Source organism: Vicugna pacos, chromosome 17, assembly GCF_048564905.1.
Source record: "Vicugna pacos chromosome 17, VicPac4, whole genome shotgun sequence".
Taxonomy (NCBI): Eukaryota; Metazoa; Chordata; class Mammalia; order Artiodactyla; family Camelidae; genus Vicugna; species Vicugna pacos.
Genome location: NC_133003.1, coordinates 6,451,462 through 6,477,959, shown reverse-complemented (window position 1 = coordinate 6,477,959; position 26,498 = coordinate 6,451,462). Strand labels below are relative to the sequence as shown.

The 26,498-nt window shown below is 39.7% G+C and overlaps 1 protein-coding gene across 1 annotated transcript in view; it reads left to right on the top strand.

The window, feature by feature from the left end:
• LOC140686678 (serine/threonine-protein kinase Nek10-like) overlaps positions 1 to 26,498 on the top strand; it is an 88,321-nt gene that overhangs the window by 39,655 nt on the left and 22,168 nt on the right. Inside the window, exons 7-10 of the mRNA XM_072940888.1 lie at positions 212 to 266; positions 16,330 to 16,367; positions 16,467 to 16,607; positions 26,213 to 26,313. Coding sequence (XP_072796989.1) covers positions 212 to 266; positions 16,330 to 16,367; positions 16,467 to 16,607; positions 26,213 to 26,313 — 335 coding nt within the window. The remainder of the gene's footprint in view (positions 1 to 211; positions 267 to 16,329; positions 16,368 to 16,466; positions 16,608 to 26,212; positions 26,314 to 26,498) is intronic.

Here is a 26,498-nt window from a genome sequence, read left to right as displayed (position 1 = left end):
TTTAGCACCTTTTCTTTAGGGATAGACCCTTAAAAAACCTGTCAAGTAATCAGTAATTTGCAACATGATATTTCAGCTGATGCTTTCCTAAGGGAGGACAGTCTTCACAGTAGGTACAATTGCTTAGAGATTTTTTAAACAAACAAAGGAGCGAATAAATGAAACATTTGCAGCAGGAAAATGTGAAGTTATTTTTATTTTCTTGTTTCAGGCACTTTAAAGAGAAGTTTCAGTGCTTCAGGAGGAGAAAGACAATCCCAAACAAGGTAAGTATGTACACACTGAGCTCCTGGAAATATTTTTATTTTTATTTTTTAAATTTTTGTTAAAATGTTATATTACTGTGTTACAGTCAGTTTACAACATTGTGTCAATTTCCAGTGTAGAGCACAATTTTCAGTTATACATAAACATACATATATTCATTGTCGCGTACTTTTTCACCATGAGCTACCCCAAGATCTTGTATATATTTCCCTGTGCTGTACAGTATAATCTTCTCTTGTTTATCTATTCTATATATACCTGTCAGTTTCTGCTTTTAGACTCTGCCGCGCTGAGGTTTTGGTGGCTAGACTGATACCCGATAGCAGAGGCTACCATGGGCGTGCGGTCCTGGAGGCTGTTGGAGCCCACCCTCCCAGAGCTGACTCTACCATGGAGCATACTGGGAGGGATACTTAGCTGGGGCCTGGGGTTTGAACTGGCCCTGTGATCCTCAGCCCCTCAGTCAGTCTCGCTGAGCTCAGGGAGGAAGGGCAGTTGTGCTTCCTGAGATCACTGGGGCCCTGGCTCCTTACGTCTTGTTTTTCTGCATCCCCAGGGTGTAGGTTTCACGCTCATGGCAGATGTGTCAGAGGTGGACCGTGTCAAAGCCACAACCCAGGTGGCAGGCAGTGGGATGTGGAAGTCGGGAAATGCCATTCCTTTTAGGGATGTGACCCAGATGTCGTTCCCTTCCCTTCTGGTCACAGACCAGGACTTAGTCACGTGAACACATTTAGCTGCAAGGGAGAATGAGGACAGTTGGGGCATTCGGTTCTAAAAGATTTTTATTTTGCAGCAACTAAGCACTTTCTGCCACAGTTGTCTCTTGGGCTAAGGACTAAAATGAAACTCTCTGATCTGGACTTTGGCTAGTCCCTGGTGACCTTCATAAGAGCAATTCAGTGGCCTTAGGTGAGGTTGGTGGGAGCAGAAGCCTGACTGGGGTTTTTGTAAATTGCAGAGGCAGGGGTGAGGAGCAAGTTGGAGAAGGTGAGGTGTGAGCTGGACCGTGACCTGGTGGGGAATGTTTGATGGGAAAGGCCTTCTAGAATCAGGATGACTGTGGGTGAGTGGCCTGAGGGGAGACTGAAGACGGAGGGGAACTGAGCAGCTGGAGCCGGAGAGCAGGCCTGGGAAGGCAGGAGGGACAACCCTTCATCTGTGTCTGAAGAAAGGGAGGCAAAGATAACACTCAGCTCAGGAGGCAGAGAAGAGGACGATTACGCTTGGTGGTTTCTATGTATTACATGAAGTTCCAGGTCTGCTGCCGAGAGGATGGTCTAGACTCAGGAGTTTGGTCAACTAGGAAGAGCTGGTACTGAGGTGGCAGGAGACTGAGCAGGGACAGGTGGAAGGGCTGCCTGCAGCTCCGGGTCTGCGGCACCAGTGCAGGCTGGGTCCGTGTCAGTGGTGGTGACAGCCCGCAGGTGTGGAGCCGCGGGTGATGCTGGCCGAGGCAGTGGCTGAGGGCTGGTGACAAAAGGCTGAGGCTGTGGATCTGCTTTATCAGTTGGGCTTTGTGGGTGCAGCAGGAGACCCTGACTCGGGCTGACCTGTGTAACAGGCTTCATTAGAAGGCCATGGGGGACTCACAGAATTAGGAACCCACAGAATCAACCTACCAAGGGGCAGGAGCCAGGTCGGCCCCGGAAGCCTGTGGAGGAGGCACTCCTGGAAGAATTGTGAAGGCTGTGACGCTGGGCCGAACGGGCTCCCAGCTCATTTGTTTCGTCTCTCTGTTACCTCTCTTAGGATCCAATGCAAGAGAGTCGGGTCGGCCTGGCTTGGATCAGGCCCTGTCACTGCTGTGGGGAGGGCCGAGTCCCTTCAGGTCCCTCTGGGGGCTGCGTGGGTGCCGAGCAGTCCAGATGGGGCCACAATCAGTGCTGGGTTCGAGGGTGCTGGGAACAGCATCGTGGAAATGAACTTCAGGTTGGAGAACCTGCCTGGCAAAGTCCCGAGGCCTTCAGTTAGGCGGCAAAGGAAGGCGCACGTGGAAAATCAATCCTGTTGAGTCAAAGATACCACCTCACTGATAACTTTATCTTTTCCAAGTGAAAGTCAGGAAGGGTTAGGGTGCAGCCTTTTTATTTCCTAAATCTTTTCCAGTGTTGCTAGTAGCAAAATCCAAAAAACGTATTAGAGTGTAAAATATACCAGGTACGTCATCAAGGAATCCCGTAGGAGCCCACAGTGTTCTTCAGTGGGCCAAGGTGCAGAGAAGCAGTGGTTAGAAGACAGAGAGCAGTGGGGAGAGAAACAGTCCAACCCCTCAAGGGAACCAGAATAAATGATGGTGGGGACGTGGGCCTGGGTTAGAAGATCCCCCATCTCTGGGTCCCCATCCCTGACCCAGCAGCTCTGCTTCCAGTTGCTGCAGACAAGGACGCCACACACAGGAGCCTGGAACATGGGAGCTCTTGCTGGCTCAGCCCAGCATTTAAGGGGACAGGAGTGGGAGATGTGAGCTTGGCCATGGAGCTGGGGGTCTGATCGGCACCATGGAGTAGCTGTGTCCTCAACTCCGGCACCAGAGTTTCTGTACCTCGACCACATTGTGAGTTCAGTAGACTTCTGTGAGCTGGTCTGTCTGCACGTGAGGAGGGTTCCATGTCCTCCCCTAAAAGAATTAACAAGTGCACTTTGGAATCTAACTATTCCCTTTTAAGTTTTGTGATTATTTATATTTTTTAGAACATCTTCAAAAGACTTTTTTCTGTATTATTGGATACTTTACTCAGTAATACAAAGTTGCTTAAGTACATAGAAAAGATAGAAAACAAGTATTTTAGTACAAAAATAATTTATGACGTATGGGAGCATTCCCCAGTTAAGAGAAATTTTTATTAAGCTGGAAATTTTCAGTCAGATGAATTTAGGAATCTTAGCATTGCCAAATAATTCTAGTCCTTTTTACCTGAAAGGATGCATGGAAAGTTGTCTTATTTACAAGAGTTCAGTTGAACTCCAACCCTTCAAAAACAAAAGAAACATATATAGTATGTATGTTAGAGCTTGAAATAGACTTTATTGTCTATATGTCTATAGACATCATTGTCTAAACATTTCTAGCAAATTGAATAAACTAGAATTAACAGAAAGCGGAAGTGTAATCTGAAGCTCACTGAAACGGGGACACTACAGAGTGGGCTTTAACTTGGGTTAATGACCAAATCAACAGGGGGAAATGGCCCCAGTGTTGAGGCTGAAGAGTCAGAAGGCGTGTGCATATGTGAACCGGTGAATAGAATCTGAGCTAAAGCTCCGCCGTGTGTGGGCCAGTGACACCCATCACGGAGCACGGGCTGGTTTAAGGCATGCTATCGCCTCTCAGGGAACTCACAGTGTAGGGGAGACACAGGCAGACTTGACGAGAAAATACATGGCAAGAGATAGCCTACAATTCATACCAAATAAGAGGAGAGAAAGTGAGTAACTTTTTGACTTCCTTCCAGGTTACCCCCAGAGCTTCTATGAATTAAAAGGAGACCACTCCAACATACATTTATAATTCTTTAAAAGGGATTAAATAAGGCTGAAGTTATTTGCAACCTAATTTATTTAGAATTATCCTGGGTTTCTTGGTTTATTGGTATGAAATGTAAACCCCTCCCGCACTGTATTGAAAAGCTAAGTGAAAAGTTATAATCCGAAAGAAGATGGCAGAGCTACAAAATATAATAAAGATAAATGGAAAATAAAGCCTGTGGATACTTTTGGCTATTTTGTGCCACGCATTCAGTGGGAAATGAGTTATGACGAGACCCTGGAGGAGCCTCATTGGCCCCTAGGACAAGGGAGTTGGTCCCAATGAGAAGAAGTCACAGAGAGGAGCACACTTGATCTGAGCACAACTTCCAGGATTTAGAATCCAGTCTTGATTCAGGCTGAACAGTACAGAGAGAAAGTGTAAGCATATACGCTCAGCTTCGGTCATCTCAGATACCAGGAGCTAGATTTAAGCCAATTGCCTGCTAAAGAACCAAGGCACCTCCCTAGCCACTTGAGATAGACTCTCTTGAGCAAATGGACCAGGCAAACGGATACAACATTAGCAAATGGAACTAGGAAGGGGAACTCCTGCCTCCTCCGGGAAGTACTGGATTCTCAAGGCTGATGAAAGAAAAACTGATATTGAACTGGAAGGCACCCTGGTGATGCGATCCAAGACATTGTCAGTTGGTAAAATTTTTTCAGGAATATAATTAATGGCAAGGCCCGGAAAGAGGCTCCAGCTCTTAGAAGTCCATATTCCTACTATGAACTATTTAGCAGAAGTCACTTGAAACCAGAAAATGATTTGTTTGGGCTCTTTTTCTTGCCAACCTCCTCCCAGATCTCAACTCTTCGTCCCTAAATCTCCAAAAGTACTGGAAGCCATACGCAAAGCTGAGGTATCGGATCAGTGGCAATTGCCGTATTCCTTGGCTCTGGATTTGCAGCCTTTCACTCATTCAAAGCAGAGTCTCCAATCTCCATTCCCAGGGCTTCAGGTACTAAGTCTCCTGTACCAGGATGTCGTGTAGCAGCCATTCCCCAAAGACCTGGAGGTGTCAGTGTAGCTTTTCTAATAGTATATGAGTAGCCCGTGGAGAACTTCCAGGTCACCCACGTTTCCTGACAATAAACAGGTCATTCAGTATTCACTCAGGATAATTTGCTTTTAGTTATGCCTTTGGTTTGCGAGAACAGAGATTTGATTTTACATCTTTATTCTTCACATGTGATTGCAGAGTTGTAAATAGTGTCCCTTGGGATACTCCTACAGATTTTTATCAATTTGAGTTGTCACCGAGTAGCTGATTTAACTACAGTCACTCATACTCTCTCTCGAGGGCTAACTGGTTAGCACTCCTAAAGATACAGAACTGTAAGATAACTTCATCTCCCTTACTTTTAAGTTCCATCCATTAAGTAACAAAAGGCAGATGAAAATTAACTTAATGGTATGCTTCTCATAATATTGCTTTTAATGAATGCACGCAGATCTTGTGATGGTCATTTTGAATAAATTTTCTTAAATGAGAATGGGAGAAATTACTTGGTTTCAACAACTTCAAAGAGGTAAAATTCACACAGAATAAACTGCGCTTATTTAAAGTGTGAAAATAGATGTTCTGAGTATGCACATCCTGTGAAATCACGATTAAGATAGTGAACATATCCATCCAACAGTGTCCTGGTGCCCATTTGTCCCCTTTGCTCCTGCTGCTCACCCCCCACCCCAGGCAATCGCTGGTCTGCTTGCTGCACTGTGGATTGGTTTGTGATTTATAATTTAATATACATGGGATTATATAGTACATACTGTCATTTGTCTGGACATATTGCAGTCAGGGTGATTATTTCAAAATCTGTCTGTGTTGTTTTGTGTATCAACAGTTCATTCCTTTTCACTGTTAAGTATTAGTCCATTGTGTGGCTATACCATGGGTTGTTTATCCGTTCATCTGTTAATGGACATTTGAGTTCCAGTATTTGGCTATTACACATAAAGCTGCTATGAACGCTTGTGTTTGTATGGACATACACTTTTTTCCTTTGGGGTAAATACCTATAAGTGAAATGGCTGGGTCGTATATAGGTGTATGCTTAACTTTTTAAGAAACTCAAAGTATTTTCTAAAGCGGTTGTAGCATTTTTACATTCCCAGTTTGAGAGATTTGAACTCACATGTTGAAGTTAATTATAGTATTTGTGGAAATCGTCTCTTATTTTGATATGTACATCTCCAAAATTAGAAGAAGTTAAGAAGGAAAATGGAATTGACTTTTCATGGTCAAAGTCTTAATGAGCATAAAATATTATCTATTTTACAATAATTATTTGGAATAAATATCCTTATTGTTAATGTTTACTTGAAATTTTTTTGCATATAGACAGAGTTAACCAAAAGCTGAGTAGATGTCTGTGTCATGAAAAAAGTGCTTAAAAGTTCAACAATTAGGACAGTCTTTGAAATTTACAACTTTAATCATTTTCAATGATCTAAATGATGTAAAATTTCCTGCCTCAGTTTGCTAGGGGAAAATTACAAATGGGCTTGGTCTTTATCAGTTTCTGTCTGGGTTTTATAGTCTCACTTAGTTGATATATGTGTTGATAGTTCTAATTCAGTGTATCATAGCACTTTATTTCAATTTACAAGAAATTATCCTACAGAGTAAAATTTGGTAATACACACAGAGGCTGCAGCCTCTTTAATACATGCACTCAAGTCCCAGTAAGCTTTGGTCACTGTATTATGATCCTCTTAAGAACATCAGTTGATTCATCAATTAGTGTTTATTACCATGTGCTGGCAGAAACCAGACTATGGCTGGCCCATCTTTGCATTCCCCAGGTCACAAATACTTGTCATTTAATAGATAAATGACTGTTATCTTAGCGTAAATTCTGTATCTCTCTCTGTAATATGACTAAAACCTTACCTACTGGCTTAAACCTACAGCCTTTGCCATAGTCACAGATTAAGACCTTTTTAAAGATCCTGTTGCTCAGGCAGTAAGATTTTTCCATGCATGTTTGCATCCTGTTGCCAAGGCAACAGTGTAGCACGGGCAGGCTGGTTTGAGACATGGGATAGTTGGGGGTATCAGAGATGCCTGCGGTTCACAGCTTCTTTGATAAATCAGGGTATGCATAACTGTATTCAAAGATGTGACCCTGATTCCAGGCTTTGTGTATAAAGATGATTGTGAACGTTTGTGACCATCCAGTATCATACATGTGACTCGAAAGACCTTGTGTAACCTCAGGACCTTGGGATCTGGCCTGTCGGTAGCAGAATCGTGCTTATTTTGACTTGCTGCTGTTCTCTCCCCTCAACTCCTTTTTCAAAGCCCAGATCTAGTTTCATTTAAGTTGAATAAATACTTGCCAGAATTGACTTGGCCTATCCGCCAATGTCACAATCAAGCAGTTTTACAAAAACAATTTACTGTCAGTAAGACAGTTCTAAAATTCCCTGGCTTATTGCTTATTAGTTTCTAGCTGTCAGTGGAGGACAGGTGGAGAGCCACAGGAGTGCCATACCCCTTCCTGTAGTGGTACCAGCTCCATTAACGTTATAGGTGGATAAGAGGCCCTTACTGAGCCGGAGAAGGCAACTCTCCATAGTGTCACTTCTTCACATGGGACGTGTTTATGAGCGTCACCACCTGAAAGACACTCTGCTACTGTAAAACCCTAGTTAGCTCAGATGGTGCAGTTGCATCATCTTAATGTGTAAGGCACGTCTCTTTTCATAAGGTTAAATGTCTCTTCTTTTTATCAGCGTTAGTGTGTTGACTGCTTTACAAGATTGAATTAAATGATGTGCTGCACTCACAATGCATGTGAAAATATTTCCTTTGTTCGGAGAGATATTTGAAAGAATTTATGAGGTATCAAGTTCTAGATTCCATCTCCTTTATGACCAAGACTCCCCTGACAAGAAAATTATCCAAATTATTTACCTCCCATTGAAACAATCATTGCAAACTTGGTTTTAAACATTACAAAGCTAGTACCTCCAGTTGCCACCTTACATGGAGTGGTCTGGGGTGGGAGTCGTAGGCTAACACTCATAGTCAGGGCTTCAGTTTCTGGTGTGGCTTATGAATTCTGCATAAGTCACACCAGGGCTGAAGAGAGTTGGAAGTGATGACCATTCAGAATTTTTTTAACCTTCCATTTCTCTGAAATTCTGTTTTATCAGTCTGAAGTGCTGTTGGTCAATGCCCATTTCCAAACTTTCAGAGGACACAAGCTTCATTATGATAAGCTTTTTCACCATAAAACGTTTCTGGAATGTCCTCTTTGTGTTAAACCATTTCTATCTTTTCTAGCTTGCGTTGTCATGGAAACTACCCTCTACAGCCGTAATGTTTTATTGGACATAAACATTCAATCTGGTCCAGTCTAGAGGCAGACTGTCCTCAGGCTCTGCATAATTTCCATCTTTTGTCCACCCTTGTGGACCAAACAACTTTATCGTTAAAAGTTGTCCTTTCTGATTAAGAGTTTGATCTATTTTGAAATTACAGATAACTGTTTTCTTGTGATCTGTGATATAATTCCCAGAGATATGAACAGTTTTTCTGCTCGACCTGTGCAATCTTGTAACTTCCAAGATTATAGAAACTGTTTCTTTTCAGCACCCCATCTCCAGTGTCTAGCACACTGCCTACACACAGTGGTTGCTTACTAAATATTTTTGAATGAATGAATGAATGAATGAATATGTGATAGTTATTTTTAAAGATTCCCTGAAGTTTCTTAAAGAGTAACTTAGAATTCTATGAAGGGGCAGCAAAGTTGAAAGCAACTCAGCCTAGCCAGAGAGGTCTATTTCACACATACCCAGTAGCACACTTTTTCTTAGACAAAGTATCTTTTTAAGTGAAGTACACTTGATTTACAATATTGTGTTAGTTTCAGCTGTACAGCATAGTGATTCAGTATTTTTGTAGGTTGTACTACTTCTCAAGTTATTGCAAGATAATATCTGTAATTCCCTGTGCTATACAATATGTCCTTATTGTATATTTTATACATAGAGGTTTGTATCTCTTAATTCCATTCCCTTAATTTACCTCTCCCCCTTCCTTTTCCCCTTTGGTAACCACTAGTATGTTTTCCATATGTGTGAGTCTGTTTCTGTTTTACATAAATGTTTATATTATATTTTAGATCCCACGTACAAGGATAGCATACAGTATTTGTCCCTCTGTATCTGACTTATTTCATTAAGCATAATATTTTCCACATCCATGCATGCTACTGTAAGTGGCAGAATTTCATTCTTTTTTATGGCTGAATAATATTCATATATGTGAATACACACACACACACACACCCCCCACACACACACCCCATATCTTCTTTATTCATTCATCTGTTGATGGATTGCTTGGCTATTGTAAATAGTGTTCCTTTCAACATTGGGATGCATGTATCTTTTCAATGTTTTTTTTTTTTCTGGATACATACCCAAGAATGGAACTGTTGTATCACATGGTAGTTCTATTTTTAGCTTTTTGAGGAACCTCCATACTGTTTCCCATAGGGGCTGCACCAATTTACATTCCTAAAAACATTTATGAAGTTTCCTTTTTCTCCACATCCTGTCCAACATTTGTTATTTGTAGACTTTTTGATAATGGCCATTCTGATAGGTACGAGGTGATATCTCATGGTGGTTTTGATTTGCATTTGTCTGATGATTAACAGTGTTGAGCATCTGTTCATGTGCCTGTTGGCCATCTGAATATCTCCTTAGGAAAAATGTCTATTCTGGTCTCTTCCTGTTTTTAATTGGGTTGTTTGTGCTTTTTAAAAAATACTGAGTATTATGAGCTTTTTGTATATTTTGGATATTAACCCATTGTTGGTCATATCATTTGCAAATATTTTCTCCCATTTCATAGGCTGTCTTTTCATTTTGCCTGTCTGTGGTTTCCTTTGCTGGACAAAAGTGTTTAAGTTTGATTATGTTCCTTGTTTAGTTTTACTTTTCTTTGTTTTGCCTTAGAAGACAGATCCAAAAAGATATTGCTACAATTTATGTCAAAGAGTATTCTGCCTATGTTCTCTTCTAGGAATTTTTTTGGTATCATGTCTTATATTTATGTCTTTAAGTCACTTTGAGTTTATTTTTATGCATGGTCTGGGGGACTGTTCTGATTTCATTATTTTACATGTAGCTGTCCAGTTTTCACAGCACCACTCTTTTCTCAATTGTGGATTTATTTATGGGCTCTCTGTTCTGTTCCATTGAGCTATATGTCTGTTTTTGTGCTAATTCCAGGCTGTTTTGATTACTGAAGTTTTGTAGTATTGTCTGGAGTCTAGAAAGATTATGCTTCCAGCTTTTTTCTTTTCCCTCAGGATTGCGTTGATAATTCTGGGTCTTTTGTGATTCCACATAAATTTTAGGTTTATTTGTTCTAGTTCCATGAAATACGTTCTGAGTATTTCAATAGGGATCACAGTAAATATGTAGAATGCTTTGGGTAGTACAGCCCTTAGACAATATTAATTCTTCCAATCTAAGAACATGGGCTATCTTTCCGTTTCTTTGTATCATCTTGCATTTCCTTTATCAGTGCTTTATGGTTTTTAGCATATAGGTCTTTCACATCCTTGGTTAAGTTTATACCTAGCTATTTTATTCTATTTTATAATCTGGTGTGATTTTATTTTATTTTTATTGAAGTACAGTCAATTACAATGTGAATCTTTGGTGTACAGGACAATGTCCCAGTCATGCATGTACGTACCTATATTCATTTTAATTTTTTTCCATTAAGGGTTATTACAAGATATTGAACATAGTTCCCTGTGCTGTACAAAAGAAAGTTTTTTAAAGTATTTTTATATACAGTGGCTAGCATTTGTAAATCTCAAACCCTCAAATTTATCCCTTCCCACCCCCTTTCTCCAGTAACCATAAGATTGTTTACTAAGTCTGCAAGTCTGTTTCTGTTTTGTAGATGAGTTCGTAGTGTCCTTTTTTCTCTTTTTTTGTTTAGATTCCACATATAAGTGATATCATACAGTATTTTTCTTTTCTCTTTCTGGCTTACTTCACTTAGAATGATGATCTCTAGGTCCATCCATGTTGCTGCAAATGGCATTATTTTATTCTTTTTTATTTCAGAGTAGTATTTCATTGCATAAATATACCACGACTTCTTTATCTGGTCATCTGTTGATGGACATTTAGGCTGCTTCCATGTCTTGACTGTTGTATACAGTGCTGCTATGAACATTGGTGGGCATGTATCTTTTTGCATTAGAGTTCCCTCCAGATATATACTCTGGTGTGATTTTAAACGGTATTGTTTTTTCACTTTCTCTTTCTGCTATTTTATTGTTAGTGTAACGATGTGCAACAGATTTCCGTATATTAATCTTGTACCTTACTACATTGCTGAATTCATTTGTTCTAATGATTTTTGTGTGGAGTCTTCAGGTTTCTCTTTATAGAGTACCATGTCACCCACAAATAGTGAGTTTTACCCCCTCCCTTCCAATTTGGATACATTTGTTTCTTTTTCTTTTCTGATTGGTGTGGCAAGGACTTTAAATGCTATATTGAGTAGAAGTGGTGAGAATGGGCATCCTCGTCTTGTTTCTTGAATTTAGTGATAGGCTTTCAACTTTTCACTGTTGAGTGTAGTGTTGACTCTGGGTTTGTTGTAAATGGCTTTTTATTATGTTGAGATTTGTTCCCTCTATACCTGCTTTGGTGAGAGTTGTCATCAGCGGATGTTGAATTTTATCAAATGCTTTTTCTGCATCTATTGAGATGATCATGTGGTTTTTGTCTTTTGTTAATGTGCTGTATCACATTGATTGATTTGTGTATGTTGAACCATCCTTGGAATGAATCCAACTTGATCATGGTGTATGATCCTCTTTATGTATTGTTGGATTCAGTTTGCTAATACTTTATTGAGGATTTTTGTATCTATATTCATAAAAAAATACTGGCCTATAATTTTCTTTCTTTTGTAGTCTTTGTCTGGTTTTAGTATCAGAATGATGGTGGCTTCATGGCATGACTTTGGGAGTGTTCCCTTGCTTTTCAATGTTTTGGAAAAGTTTCAGAAGGATAAGTTTAAGTTCTTCTTTGTTTATTTGGTAGAATTTCCCAGTGAAGCTGTTCAGCCCTGGATTTTGTTTTCAGGGAGTTTTGTTTTTGTTACAGATTCTATTTCGCTTCTACTCATCAGTCTATTCAAATTAATCTGTTTTTTTGACTCAGTTTTGGCAGGCTGTTTCTAAAAACGTACCCATTTCTTCTAGATTGTCTAATTTGTTGGCATGTAACTATTCGTAGTATTCTCTTACAGTTTTTTTTTTCCTATTTCTGTGGTATCAGTTGTTTCTCCCCTTTCATTTCTTATTTTATTTGGGTCCTCTCCCTTTTCTTCTAGGTGAGCTGGTCTAGAGGCTTGTTGATTTGGTTTGGCTTTTCAAAAGCCTAGCTCTTGATTTTATTGATCCTTTCTATTTTTTTAAATCTCTATGTTGTTTATTTCCTCTCTGATCTTTACTATTTCCTTCCTTCTACTGACTTTGGGTTTTGTTTGTTCTTCCTTTTCTAATTCTTTTACATGGTATGTTAGGTGGTTTGTTTGAGATTTTTCCTTTTTTTTTTGTGGAAATCCTGTATTAGTATGAACTTCCCTCTTAGAACTGCTTTTGCTGCATCCCAGAGATTTTGTGAGGTTGTGTTTCGTTGTCATTTGTCTCGAGGTATTTTCTGATTTCTTCTTTGATTTCATCATTGACCCATTGGTTTTGTAGTAGAATGCTATCTAGTGTATATGTGTTCATTTTTTCCCGTTGTCTTTCTTTCTGTGGTTGATTTCTAGTTTCATACTGTTGTGGTCAGAAAAGATGCTTGCAATTTCTATCCTCTTAAATTTGTTGGGGCTTATTTTGTGACCTAGTATATTTGGTCTATTCTAGAGAATGTTCCATGCAGTCTTGAAAAGAATGTGTATTCTGGGCTTTTTTGGACATAGTGCCCTGAAGATATCAGTTAAGTCCAACTGGCTTATTTTGTCCTTTAGGCCCTCTGTTGCCTTATTGATTTTATGTCTGGAAGGTCTGTCTATTGATGTCAGTGGGGTGTTAAAGTCTTCTGTTATTGTTTTCTTGTCCGTTTCTCCCTTTATGTCTGTTAGTATTTGTTTTTAGTATTTGTATTTGGATGTTCTTAAATTGGGTCTATATATCATAACAAGTATAATATCCTCTTCTTTTATTGACCCCTTACCTTTGTATAATATCCTCCTTTGCCTTTCTTTATGAACTTTGTTTTAAAGCCTGTTTTGTCTGATATAAGTATCGCTACCTTCACTGTCTTATAGTTTCTATTTGCATGAAATACCTTCTTCCATCCCCTCACTTTCAGTCTGTATGGTTTTCACCCTGAAGTGAGTCCCTTGTAGGCAGCATATTGTTGGTCCTTTTTTAAGAATCTAATCTGCCACTGTATATTTTTTGATTGAAGCATTTAATCGATTGCCATTATAGTAATTGTTGATAGGTATGTGCTTTTTTCATTTTAAACCCTGTTTTCTGTTTGACTTTGTAATTCTTCTTTCATCATTCCTTCATTTTGTTTTTCCTTTTATGGTTTGATGGTTTCATTTTGTATTATGCTTGAGTTCCTTTCTTTTTGGTTTTTGTGAATCTTCTGTATGTTTTCATTTAGTGGTTACCCTGGTTTTCAAGTTTGTTGACCCATAACTGTATCTACTTTTTTTAAACTGATGGTCATATGAATTCAAACACATTCTAAAAGATCTACATTTTTACCACCCTACCCCCAAATTATATATTTTGGTGTCCTAGTTTACATATTCATGTTTATCCTTTTGCTGTTAATTGTAGTTATAATTGCTTTCACAAAAATAATTTATTTTTTTTGAAGCTGTGTTGTACTCTCTTATTTAAGTATCATCAATCCTTTTATTTATTTGCCTTCCCTATTGTGATTTTTCTTTTCTGGTGGATTCTTGCATCTTTTCCATTTAGAAATGACCCTTCAACATTTTTTTTTAGGGTAGGTTTAGTATTACTGAATTCTTACAGTTTTTGCTTGTCTGAGAAGTTTTTTTATTTCTCCTTCTATTCTAAATGATAATCTTGCTGGGCAGAGTATCCTAGGTTGCAGGTTTTTCCCTTTCAGTACATTAGATATATCATGCCACTCTCTTCTGACCTGCAGAATTTCTGCAGAGAATTAGCTGATAGCCTTATGGGTATTCCCTTGTATACAACTGTTTTTCTCTTGCTACCTTTAGAAAACTGTATTTTTAACTTTTGCCATTTTAGTTATGCTATGTTTTGGTGTTTCGTTTCATCTCGTTTGAGACTCTGTGTGCTCCTGTACCTAAATATCTGTTCACTTTTTTAGTTTTCAGCTATAAGTTCCTCAAGTATTTTTTGATCCCCCCCTTCCTTCTGGAACCCCTATAATGTGAAAGTTGGAATCCTTAATTTTATACTAGAGATCTGTTAAATTACACTCTTCTTTAAAATGTGTTTTTCTTCCTGCTGTCTGATCCAGTGATTTCCATTATTCTGTCTTCCAGATCATTTATGTGTCTTCTGTATCACTAAGTCTATTGTTTATTTCTTCTGGTGTGTTTTTTATTTAAGCTATTGAGTCATTCATTTCTGGTTGAGTCTTTTTTTTATATTTTCTAATTTCTTGTTAAAATGTTTAGTGTTGAAATCAATTATTTTCCCTTATTCAGTTAACTTTTTTATTACCTACATATGAATTCTATATCTGATTTAGTGTTTATTTCTGTTTCGTTATTTATTTTCACAGGGTTCCTTTTGCTTTTTAATTGAGAGTAGTTCCTCTGACTTTTTATTTTGCTTAACTTTCTCTCTGCCTCTACAAACTGAGATGAGACAGTTATCCACTGCAGTCTTGAAATGGGTGTTCTTGTGTGGGACCATCCCCATGCAAACTGCATGTGCCCAGGGCCTTTTGTGGGAGAGCTGGATTTGATGTTGTTGCAACTCACCCCTTTCCTCAGGGTGTATTGGTAGCTATCACCTTTGTAGGAGGTGAGGCTGGAGATGGAGGAGCTAGAGCTGGCATCAGATCTGAGGCAGGACTTCCTCTTGGACCAGTGGCCATCACTGCCCTGTTAGGGGTGGGGTCTGCTCCCAAGTTGCTGGAGCAGAAGTCCCGAGAGTCAAGCTCAAACTGGCTCTGTTCCTATAAGTGTGTTTTTTTCCCTCCTCCCTGAGCCGGCCCTTTGCCCCAGAGGAGTGGAGAGCTGAAGCAGATATGGTCCATATATGGACAGAGGTTCAGTGCACTGCCTGTGTAGGCACCTGCCACTCCACTCAGATATTTGATGCACCTTTGTTGTATTGCATTAAATTAAAGTATGGTTCTCATAACTTGTCAGGGCATAGATGGTTCTTCTTTCATTAAAAAAAAAACTAATAAGAAATTGGCTCTACCAGTCTGAAAAAGCTACAAACTATATGATTCCAACCAAATGACATTCTGGAAAAGTCACAGCTACAGAAACAATAAAAAGATCCTGGTTTCCAGGGGTTTGGGGAGAGGGAGGGAGGGAGGAATGAATAGATGGAGCACAAGGGATTTTAGGGCAATGAAATTATTCTGTATGATACTATAGTGGTGGCTACGTGTGATTATGCATTTGTCAAAGCCCATAGAATGTACAACATCAAGAGTGAACCCTGATGTAAACTATGGACTTTGGTTGATAATAATGTGCCCATGTTCATTTATCGACTGTACCAAATATGCCTCACTGATGAGGGATGTTGAGGGAAGGGGAGTATATACGTGTGGGTGGGAAGGGCTATGTGTGAGCTCTGTATTTTGTTCAATTCTGCTGTGAACCTGAAACTGCCCTAAAAAAATAAAGTCTATTAAAAATTTTAAAAAGAAAAATAAATTGACTTGATTACAGTACAGAAAAAAACAAGGTTGAAGTTTATTCATGGCTCCCCTTTGTAGGGTCTAATGCCTCTTCCACTAGGTGGAAGGCGCTGACACCAAGTTGCAAAATGATCAGGAAATCGAGAATTTTAGGGTAGGGCAAATGAGTGATGTTAATAACACTGGGGAATTAAGGAAAAATATAGTCGTCTTAAATGCAAAACTCATCTCATTTTATAGGAATACTGATAATTTTTCTTCAAGACAGCAGGACTAAAGCATGAAAAATATTACATGTAAAATTTTTAATATAATTTCTTTCTAATACAAAATGAGTTGTTTTGATTTTAAATGTGATTAGATAATCACTCAAGGTAGTAAGATTTAGGCTCGGAATCATTCTTAGAGCTTATGAACAACTGTGGCAGGAAGAGGCCTTGGTCATAGAGTGTCTGCTCTGCTCTGGTTTCAAATATGTTTATTTTCACTCTTTATTGAACTCTTGAGAGCATCCTCAGAGAAAAGTACCTTTATGTTCACACGTGAACCATAGTGGGGTATAGGTTTTCAGTAAATGTTAGTCACAATCCAAGTCGAATAAATCCTTCTAATTCTGTTTTCAGAGACTTCACTGGTGGAATAGGATCAAGACCAAGACCAGGTAATTTAGTGTTGGTGGCAGTAAAATCATCCATACCTCCCTGAAATTCAATGTATTGTATGTTAAAGCCTCATATCTTTCCCCCTTTTATTTCTTCAGCTTTGCTGCCTCTTGACCTGCTTCTGAAAGTGCCACCCCTCATGCTCAGGGCCCACGTTAAGGAGCTAGAGGCCGAGGTAGTGACAGGGTGGCAGGCCCACAGCCTCCCTGCTGTGATTCTTCGCAGTCTCAGACACCATGGTAGTACCCGTTAGGTCAAGTTGATGTCAGATGCACGTGGGTGGAGAAGGTTGATGGTTGGGCCTGAAATGTCTGAATGATGCTTGGGAGGTAATTTTCCTACAAAGAGCAGGAGAGTTTTGTTTCATTTTCCACCATTATTAGTTTGGCAAGTTAACAGAGTCTAAATGCTTTCTGTGTTCACTTATTTAATGAGCTAGTGTAGGTTGTTTTTCTAAAAGCTGCATTTTTGCTTTGGTAGGAATGTTAGCCAGTTGAATTTTGAGGCTGACAGTGCATACCTACTAACAAAAAGTAGTAATTGTGTTTTACATACATACTTATGTGAGCCCTACACCTAATGATACAAGAGAGTAAAGTGTATCTTTTTCTTATCTCCTTTACTCTGACACAGATACTTCTTTACAGTTAGTAAATTTGATTAAAACAATATTATATATTGTTTCTCAAGGAATGTAAAAATTATGGATTCTTAAGATATAAAATTTTACAGTAATGGTTTGAGAAAAAAAGTATGTGAATTAATATTTCTAATTTCTGTTAAAGAAGACCAAAGTTCACCAGTAATAGTAAGTTTGTAGCTAAACCTGGACAATTCAGGGAAAAAAATTAGTGATTGTGCTTTAAACATATGTATGAGTGTATGACTGTCGAGTATAATGTTCTATTTTACTACTTTGGTTAATTCAGAATTATTTCTGGGTACTGTTTTCACTTTGGCTTCCTTAATTCACATTTTTTTGTAGAGTTAACAGGTATAGTGAACATAGGAGATGTGAATTGATTTACTGTAATATTAGTCCGTGTCTCCACATATATTAAATGTGCTTTGGAAGAGTTACTGACAGTTTGGGGCCATTTACACCATCAGCATAGATGCGAAAAATAGATGGCTTTTTTATTAAGATGTTCAAAACTATCTGTTGACCATGCTCTACGCCTGCTATTTTGGCATAAGGTAAGTTCATAACATAATCATGAAGCTAAAATGATTGTTGATTGGCTTTATAATAGTGAGAACAGAACACATACATAGATAAGCATTTCAAGTTCTGTTGTGACTCCTAATAGAAATTGCTTTTAATGAAGGGAGTGTTGGGTTTGAGACTTGGCTTGATGTCAGCGATCTCTGGATATTTAAACAAACCATTTAGCACAGTTCACATGTAATATATTTCTTAGACCTACAGTTTGTAATACTGTCTAATTTTTAAAAATTTACTGATTCATGTATTTTTATTTAAAATAATACATAAATATATAAAATATATATTATATATTATATATATATAGCATCTTAATTGTTGTCAGTGAATGCTAAAGTTTCCCTATAAAGAATGATTAGTTTCTACTAATACTAGAGAATACACTGTGATGCATATGGGAAAATTTGGGTTACTATCTATGAATTATCTCACTTTCAAATAAAAAAGCCAAAGTTTTTGTTTTCTTTCATCTTAATACAAAATGGTTTTTCTCCATATTATAGAAGTCATACATTTTTAAATGCTGCAGGTAAACTTGGACTATTGGTTGCTTTATCAAGTCATAAAAAACTGGTACCAGCCCCTTCCACTTCGATGTCCTCATCTGCAAACCAGACTTCATTCCATTATGCATAACCAACAGCTAGGGTCGTGTATTGCCTGAATGTTCTGGGGGAAAAAAAAGTGTTGGGGAGGAGAGAATTTTGTCAAACCCTGGACATGCTCCCAAGACTGTATCTAGTGCATGAGCATCATTTTCTGTGTGAACAAAGGTGGGAACTGTTATCTTAGAGGGCCAGGTGGCTGTGTTGGAACGTGATCTTGCCTGTGTTGACCTGTAAATGCGCACTTCTGGCTCATGCTGTGGTGATACAGCAGTACTTTGTGCACTGCCAAACTCCCGTAGCTTGGTTAGCTTTTGCATCTGTAGTGCTGAACGTAGTATTTTCCCACCACAGTATTTTCTCCTGGAGAATTCTGAGCTTCTTCAAGAGAACTGACTTTCAGAGAAAAAAGTTCCCTCTAGTAGGAATAACGGGAGCCAGTACGACTCTGTTAGTGATGGTAGCATATCCCAGGAAAAACTAGGCCTGGCAGGGGCCAGGCGATATGAACTAAACCAGATGCATATGTTCTTTTTTGATCACAAATTCGGGGGAGAAAAAATAAACCTGTCTGTAAAACATTTCCCCAAAACTGAACTTAATTTTTCTATTGAGACCCTATTTCACACATCAGAAAACATAATCAGTTAGCCTACAGGCAAATCACAGCCCACGTTTCCATTCGGGCCTGTGTCCCCTTTACATGAAGGCAGGACCTCTGTAGCACTTACTCTGTCCATTCACCTCCCCAGGGCCTGGGAGGTCTGGCCTGTTCTTCCCCACCTCTCGAGACGTGGAGATGCGGGAGCTGAGCAGAGCCCTGCTGTTCTGACACCCCAGGAAGCCATCTTTACTGCCCTGTTCCATCCCGTGTCATATGACACAGGGCACTTCTGCATGGCTGACCCCCCCGAGTTCCCTGTGGGGACCAGGCCCCCAGACTTACCACTCTTGAACCCCCAGACTTAGAGAGAATCCCATCAGCCACTCTCCCCTTCTCACTGCCCCCACCCCTGGCTTGGCCCAAAGTGAGCTGGAACTTGAATCTTTTCTGACACTCTTTTCTTCTCCTTGTTCCTTCATCCTCCCTCCTCGGAGAAGCTTTCTCTTACCCAGAAGGGGCAGGAAGAAGAGTTTATTCAGCTGTAGGTCTGTTGACTCTCTCTGCCTTTTGCTTAGACATTGCTTTTTAAAGCCCAGGAATGTACCCTCTCTGTTCCCTGGCTCCTCTCTCCCTCCCTGTCTTGGGGAGGTGCTAGCCTCACGCTCTGCTTCTTGATGATGGGAGTCTCCTGAGGTCAAAAGTGAGTGTGAGAAATAATACAGCAGTGAATGTTCCACACAGCATCTTGCCATGTGTACTAGGTAGTCATTTTAAGGGACTTAGCAACTTTAAAAATGCTCAGATGATATATTTTGAAAAAAAAATAACAAAAGACACAGAGTTTGGAACTGGAGGAAACCCTAATCCGTACACACGCACAGATTCAGCCCATTGTATAAAGATGATTCTGCCAGAATTCAAGATTGAAGGGCCTCAAAGCAGCCTTGCTTCTTTGGCCTTTAAACAGCTAGTTCCTGAGGCTGGAATGAAAGGAGGTGTTACTCCAAAGGGGCAGGGAAAAGACCCCAGTTCTTGTATTACTCGAAAGCTAAGAATACAGACGGTAGATGGTGGTTTGTGCAGAAAAGATTGTAAAGGATTTATTTAGGGAAGGGAAAGTACACCCTTAAGAACAGGAGGCAGGCTGATCCAAGGGCAGATAGCAATGGTCTTTGTCCCTCCTCTTTTACCCTCACTTAGAGGTGATCTTTTGATTGACAGCTCTTGCCCCTGGAATGCCCAGTCATGTTTATCCTCTTTGCACATGTCCTTACCCATGATACACACAGAGAAACCCATGGGGGGGCCTAAGCTGCAGTGCCAATTATATTACAGTGAGCACCGGTTCATGTCAGGTTAGGTCCTTGTCACTGCCATGCAGTTACACCATTGGGTTCTAACCGGTTCCTTGCTGGCACTCACTTAGAGGAAGTAAAACCCCTTTATGCTGGAGGTGGGCATAACACCATCTTCTGGACTATCCTCCCCCTCCCCACCCATCTGCCCAGTGCCCCCACTTGTCTAGATACCAAACAGAAGGCTGAGGCTTTGATGCAGCTTCCTGCCGTCCCATGGGAAGTTCTGCCAGGGAGCACACGGTGGGGGCACTGGGCCCAGACTGTCGAGTCTCTTGCTTATCATTTCTCCTTACTGTGGAGCTACTGGTGGTCTGTGTTGGGAAGGATTCCATGCCGCCCCCACCTCCACTCCCGCCATCATCTCTCTCACTTCCTCCCCACTCTCCTCCAAGAGAGTCGTTCTCTCAGTGACTCAGGTCGGAGCTACAGCCCCTCCTGGGCTCCTGCTCCCCACAGTCACCATGTGCTGCTCCACACGGGCCTGGCTTCGGCTCCAGCCTCTTCTCATGAGATCATCTTGCCTGACGTCACAGTCTCATATGGCCCCTGACTACCCCTTCAGCTCACCCAGGACTGTACCTCTCCGTGGTCCTGAATGCAGGACAGACTGGGCACTTGGCTGACTCCTGTCCTTTGCTGGAACTTCCTCTCACTCAGAAGCTGCCACTCAAATAGACCTTCCCTCACACCAAACCCCAGTCATATGCCTATTGAAATCGTACTCATTCTTCATGGTCTTCTCAAATGTAACTTTGGCATCAACTCTCTGTCCCCCATCCTGTGGTTCTCTGGGTGGACCTCCCAAGAACCCCTTGTGAGTTCAGTGTTCTTGGTCTTGCGTCTGGTGCCTTCCACACTGTTGTGCAGAGATTGACTGCTGAGCATTTGTAGATTTAAACTACAGTTGAGTTCCTTTATTGCATTTTACAAAAGGAAAGGAAAGAGGCCAGAGCAAATCTGTTCACCGTCCTTAAGTTTACAAGGTTGTACGGTCTTTCAGCAGGGTGGTTCGTCCCATATGGAGAAACCCATGTATGTTTTGGCCCCATTCACAAAGGGAAAATATTTTTTACTTTTTCAAGGAGCTCCTGCTTGAAACTCTCTTCCCTAGTTGTTCAAAAATTCCCAACGCTTAGCAGAGAGAATTCAGAAATAGGCTGATACTACACTTTGGTCAACTGGGGGAATGTATGTAATCCATCTTTTATTCAACTTGTAGTACTTAACAGTTCCGGGCTTGTGTTGTGAATTGTAGTTTCAGGAGACGGGATATATAATATAAATCATGCCTCAAAGCACCAGGAATGGGCAACTAACTTGGCCACCGTAATGTGCCATGAGACGATAAGGCAGACTGGTGTGCACTGCACAGCTGCAGAGACCCCACACTTCCAGTTTATTACATGTACCTGCTTTCCAAAAAGATTTGACCATTAAATGTTCAAAGGTACAAGTAAAACATGTTAAACACAGCAACTCCTTTTAAGAAGAGGAATAGTATTTCAGGCCTGGGAAGGAGCATAAATATTATTTCATATTTGAAGTAACCCGAGGAAATGTCCATGATTTCACAGTCTCCCAGTGCTGAGTCAGGAGGCTGAGTCAGGGTAGTGTTAAGGGGCCGCCTCGTTTCATATCCCAGCTCTGCAGCCTTGGTTGGACAGTTTTATTAATCTCAGTCATCTATAAAATGAGGATAAAAATCACTACCCTTCAGAACGGTTCTTAGGATGACATGAGACGAAATGTGTAAAACCCTCCCCCGCACCTTGCCCACGTCCATGCTAGCAAAGCACTGGTCTTCTTCCGGGTCCTCCTGCCACCCCAGAGGGAAATGCTGGCTGTTTAATGTCATGCTCATGCTAGTAAATACAATTTTTGACACTTTAAGTAAATTGCCTCTCACAGTGAATTTCGTAGTTTCCTTCTAAGTTTTAAAAACGTAATAATGTTCAGTATTTTAACAAAACTATAAAAGGAACATGGAGTATTCCAATTTTAAACTTGGATCTCATTTAAATTTTAATGAGACCAAATACTGTCTATCTTTTGCAATAGGAACCACATAGATATGAATCATGGACATACTCTGTAGATCTGACATTGCAATATGGTCAGCTTCTATGATGTCTTTTTAAGGGAAGTTTGTTTTAATAAAAATAGAATAATATTGTCTATGTAAACACGGGTTGCAATGTTTTTGAGTATTTAGGATGCATAGTATTTTCAGTGTGCTAAACTGAAAGACTGAGAGAATGCTTTAAAACTCAAAATGATGTGGCTAACGTTTGCTGCAATCTTGGTAGTTACTAATATTTAACTAAAGAACACAAATTTTAAAAGATATCTATGTGAATTTTTATAATTTTTGCTTTCCTAAAATTATTAAGACCTAAATAAATACACATTTTGGGATGGGGAATATGAAAAAGAGCAATGACTTAATAAGATAGAAAAGGAGGAATAATAATTCTCCTACCCAGTATTAGCTGAAGTTGTTCAGGAAATCAAGAGGACTTGCAAATGTTACAGCCAGACTCCCATCACTACCAGTCTCAGATTTAACTCTTTCTCCCCAACTCTAACCCCTGTGATTACTCACATCTCAGTAATCCTGCCAGAGCCGCCCAGAGTGCTGAAGTAGTCATGACATTCTGTCTTGTCACGATACGGCAGCAGCAGGGACCTGAGACACTGTTTTGGTGGCGAGATTACAAATTGCCTGTAGTCTAGGTAATGGGGTTGGGAACTGCCCTTTAAATTGAAAAGAAATAGCAGATTAGGTAAAAACACAGATAAAGTGTAAAATACAATAAAGGGAGTAGTAATCAGACAATGTAAAGAGTATTTACAAATCAGTAAGAAAAAAGAAGCTTGGGACCCAAACAGAAAATTCACCAAAGTGCAGTAAACCTCATCAGCATTCAGATAAATGCAAAATAAAACAAAATCAGATTTGCAGAATCGAAGCATTTGATAATATATGGTGTTGATCAAAGTGTAGAAAAATGGATTGTCTTCTGGTCAGAGTGCAAATTGATCTATCCACTTTAGAATGTATTTGTTAAAATAGGAAATATCTATACTCAGCTATTTAATTTCTTCTCATTTACTCTAAAAGACTTCTTGTGCTTATGCACAATGCGGCATGTGCATGTATACTCACTGTAGCATCACTTAGAACAAAATTAAAAGCAAGCTAAGTTCCCAGAAGTGGCTGAGAAAGTATGATGCATTCAGAACATGTCATACTGCTCAGTAGCAGTTATAAATAATGAGCTGTAACTGCGTGTTGACAAGAAGAATCTTTGTGACAGACTGAAGATAAAAACTGTAATGGCGGAGGGCATAGCTCTGTGGTAGAGTGCATGCCTCACCTGCATTAGTCTTGGGTTCAACCCCCAGTACCTCTAGTAAGAAAATAAGTAAATAAATTAGCCTAATTACCCCCCCAAATATTTTTTTAAAAAATTGTAAAACGGTCTTATGATGTGTCACCATTTATTGCAAAAGAGGAAAGGAAAACATGAGGTAATACTATAGATTTTCTACAGCAGTGGCTTTCAAAGTCGTTTTGGAAATGACCCTCAGTAAGATACACAGTTTATATGACTGAGTGGACCCTTACTTCATGCAGTACACTCTGAATTTTTTCTATCCTGTTCTATTTCTTTCCATCCCATTCAATTCCCCCCCCTTTTTTTTCCAAAATGCTGGTCATGACTCATTAAACTGATTTTAAGACTCAACCACAGACTGAAAAATACTGTTCTGAAGATACACACTTAAGTATGTCAATGGACAGAAGAGCAACCGGAAGGCAATGCGCCACGCTAACAGCAGAGATTTCTTCCGGGGGAGGTGGCTGGTGGGTGTTGGCTGCAGGGAGCCTCGAGGTGCTTCTGTGACACTTAACGTTGTTTCACATTTGTTTGGTCATTTTACAGTGGGCATGTGTAATTACATAGTTTTCAGTTATGTTTTTAGAGAGTAAGCAATCAAAACTGTTTTCGAAAATCAAAGACTTACTGGGATTGACAGCGTAGTGGTCAAGGGCCTTAAGAAACATGATTTTAAGTTACATTGCATAACTGAGCAGTTCAGAAGGCAGGCGTTCCAGCTAACAATCTCTGTTTTTGCATGTAGGGCCACAGATGAGCACATTCCTGTGGCAAGGTAGAGTGAAAGCCATGAGACACCCCACTCAAAGTGTCATCACAAATCTGAGAACTCTCTGCCATGCTGTCAGATTTTAACTCATTACCTATGAACATTAAGTCCACATGCCAGGAACATAAACTAGTCAGCATAAAACTGATCAAAAACCAAGCCCTCTGGTTTCTGAAAATGCAGAACTAATGTTCCTGTAGCAGCGTCAACTTGGCCACATTAGTTTTGGGTATCAGTCTAGACAATTACATTTTAAGAATTATTTCTGCAAAGGAGCACAACTGTGGGAAATACAATGTATGTACACTTTGCCATCTCTGCAGGCCAGAGCAGATACCTCCAGCTCTCTGCTTTCTATTTTTGAGCTACCTTAATCCTCTCTGGTTTACCATCACATTTTTACCCTAAGGGTAATTTATTAAACCTCATCTTTTAAACGATCAAGTAGTTGATACTTAAAAGGAGTTAGATGCAGTGCCTAGCAGAGGTAGATCCTTTAAATTTCAAACATTTAAACAGGGTATTATATGTACACAAACTAGAGCTAGATTATTTCTTGAATGAATTTCTCAACAAACTGAGGAAAGATACCCATGAAGAAAATAACATTTCTTTTAATGTCCCATTTATTTTCTCTTTTGGGGTTTGTCTTCTAAATATAAATTTTCCTATGCTAATAAAAAAAAAAGTTGACTCTTTTAATGACTACCTTAAATTTTCTCTTTAAATGTTTTGAAAACTAAAGTTTTTATGCAAGCTTTCCCAGAAAGCATTTCTATAAGAATCATTTTTTCTAAATCCTAGCTGTTGCTGAAGCAATGATTGTATTCACATTTAATTTTATACAGACTGGTTGATTTCAAGGTTGTAAATTCAAGGTTGTGTGGAGGTAGGGAAAGAAAGATCTTGTACCTTTTCTTTGAATGAAGAGAAACTGGCAAGAAAAGCATTGTTTCAGAAAGTGTGCAACTGGTTCTGGGGAGGAAGGGATAGAGCATGAAGGTGGGGAGAAGACAGCCTACATCCATGTATCTGAAGTGTCTTCCACTTTCTCCAGTGTGGATCTGAGTGCGAGGAGAGGCAGAGGTGGCCTTGTGGCTGATCTAGGGGTCTAGGTCATTCCTTTAAATAGCTTTACATTCCTCAAAGTTAAAAACAGGCCACATGTGACTCTGACATTTGAATCTGGGAAAGCAGCTTATATGCAATTGGACACCAGGCTAGTCTTGAACTGTGAACGTGATGTGGTGCTCTGATGAGAATTCAGGAAAAATTATATGTGTCTTATTTAGACCTGAAGAGAAATGAAGGTGAAAAGTATACTTTGTGATAATCAGAGTTTGAAAGTAACTTAATTTTCAAACCCTTGATTATTATAAATCAGAATTTTTTGGGTTTTTGTTTGCTAAGATTGCCTATTCAATATTTTCATTGGGTAGTTTCAATAAATTAGTTTTTTATGTTATTGAGGGCATAATGAATTTAAAAATTTTAAGTATGATAGTCTCTTAACTGCATATATGTGAAACCTAGCTTTTCAATGACCACAGTAGCCAAGACACCACTGACTCCTGGTGGCAGCATAATGTAATTGCAGGCAAAATTCCCAAGTGATAAAACAGTCTTTCAGATGTTATAAATGATGACATCATTATGTTACTTAGAAGTCTGAGAAATAGAGGGAAGGAATTACACCTCCAGTGTCGTACGATATTGAAGTGTTACAAGGTCTCTACATACTGTCTCATTGGTAGGATGATAGTTTTTACTTTAAAACTTTTATTTATTTATTTTTTTCAGAATTTTACCCCATTTCCCACAAATGCCACTTTTGAAGGGGAAAACCAGGGTCTTAACTAACTGGAGAATTTGTCATCCACAGCATCTGCAGGAATTGCCGTGTCCCAGAGGAAAGTACGTCAGATCAGTGACCCCATCCAGCAGATCTTAATCCAGCTGCACAAAATCATCTACATCACTCAGGTCAGTGTGCTAACTTCTTCCTTCCTTTTCATTTTAAGTACAAGTTCGGGGCACAACTGCTGTGTGGAACTTTCAGTTAGAGCCATGCTTGTTCTTACTCCCTCCAACTGCATATGACTGGGAACATTTTGGCTTAGCAAAACTGTTCCTAAATCTCAGTGACCCTTAGGCCTTGGGAAAGCAAG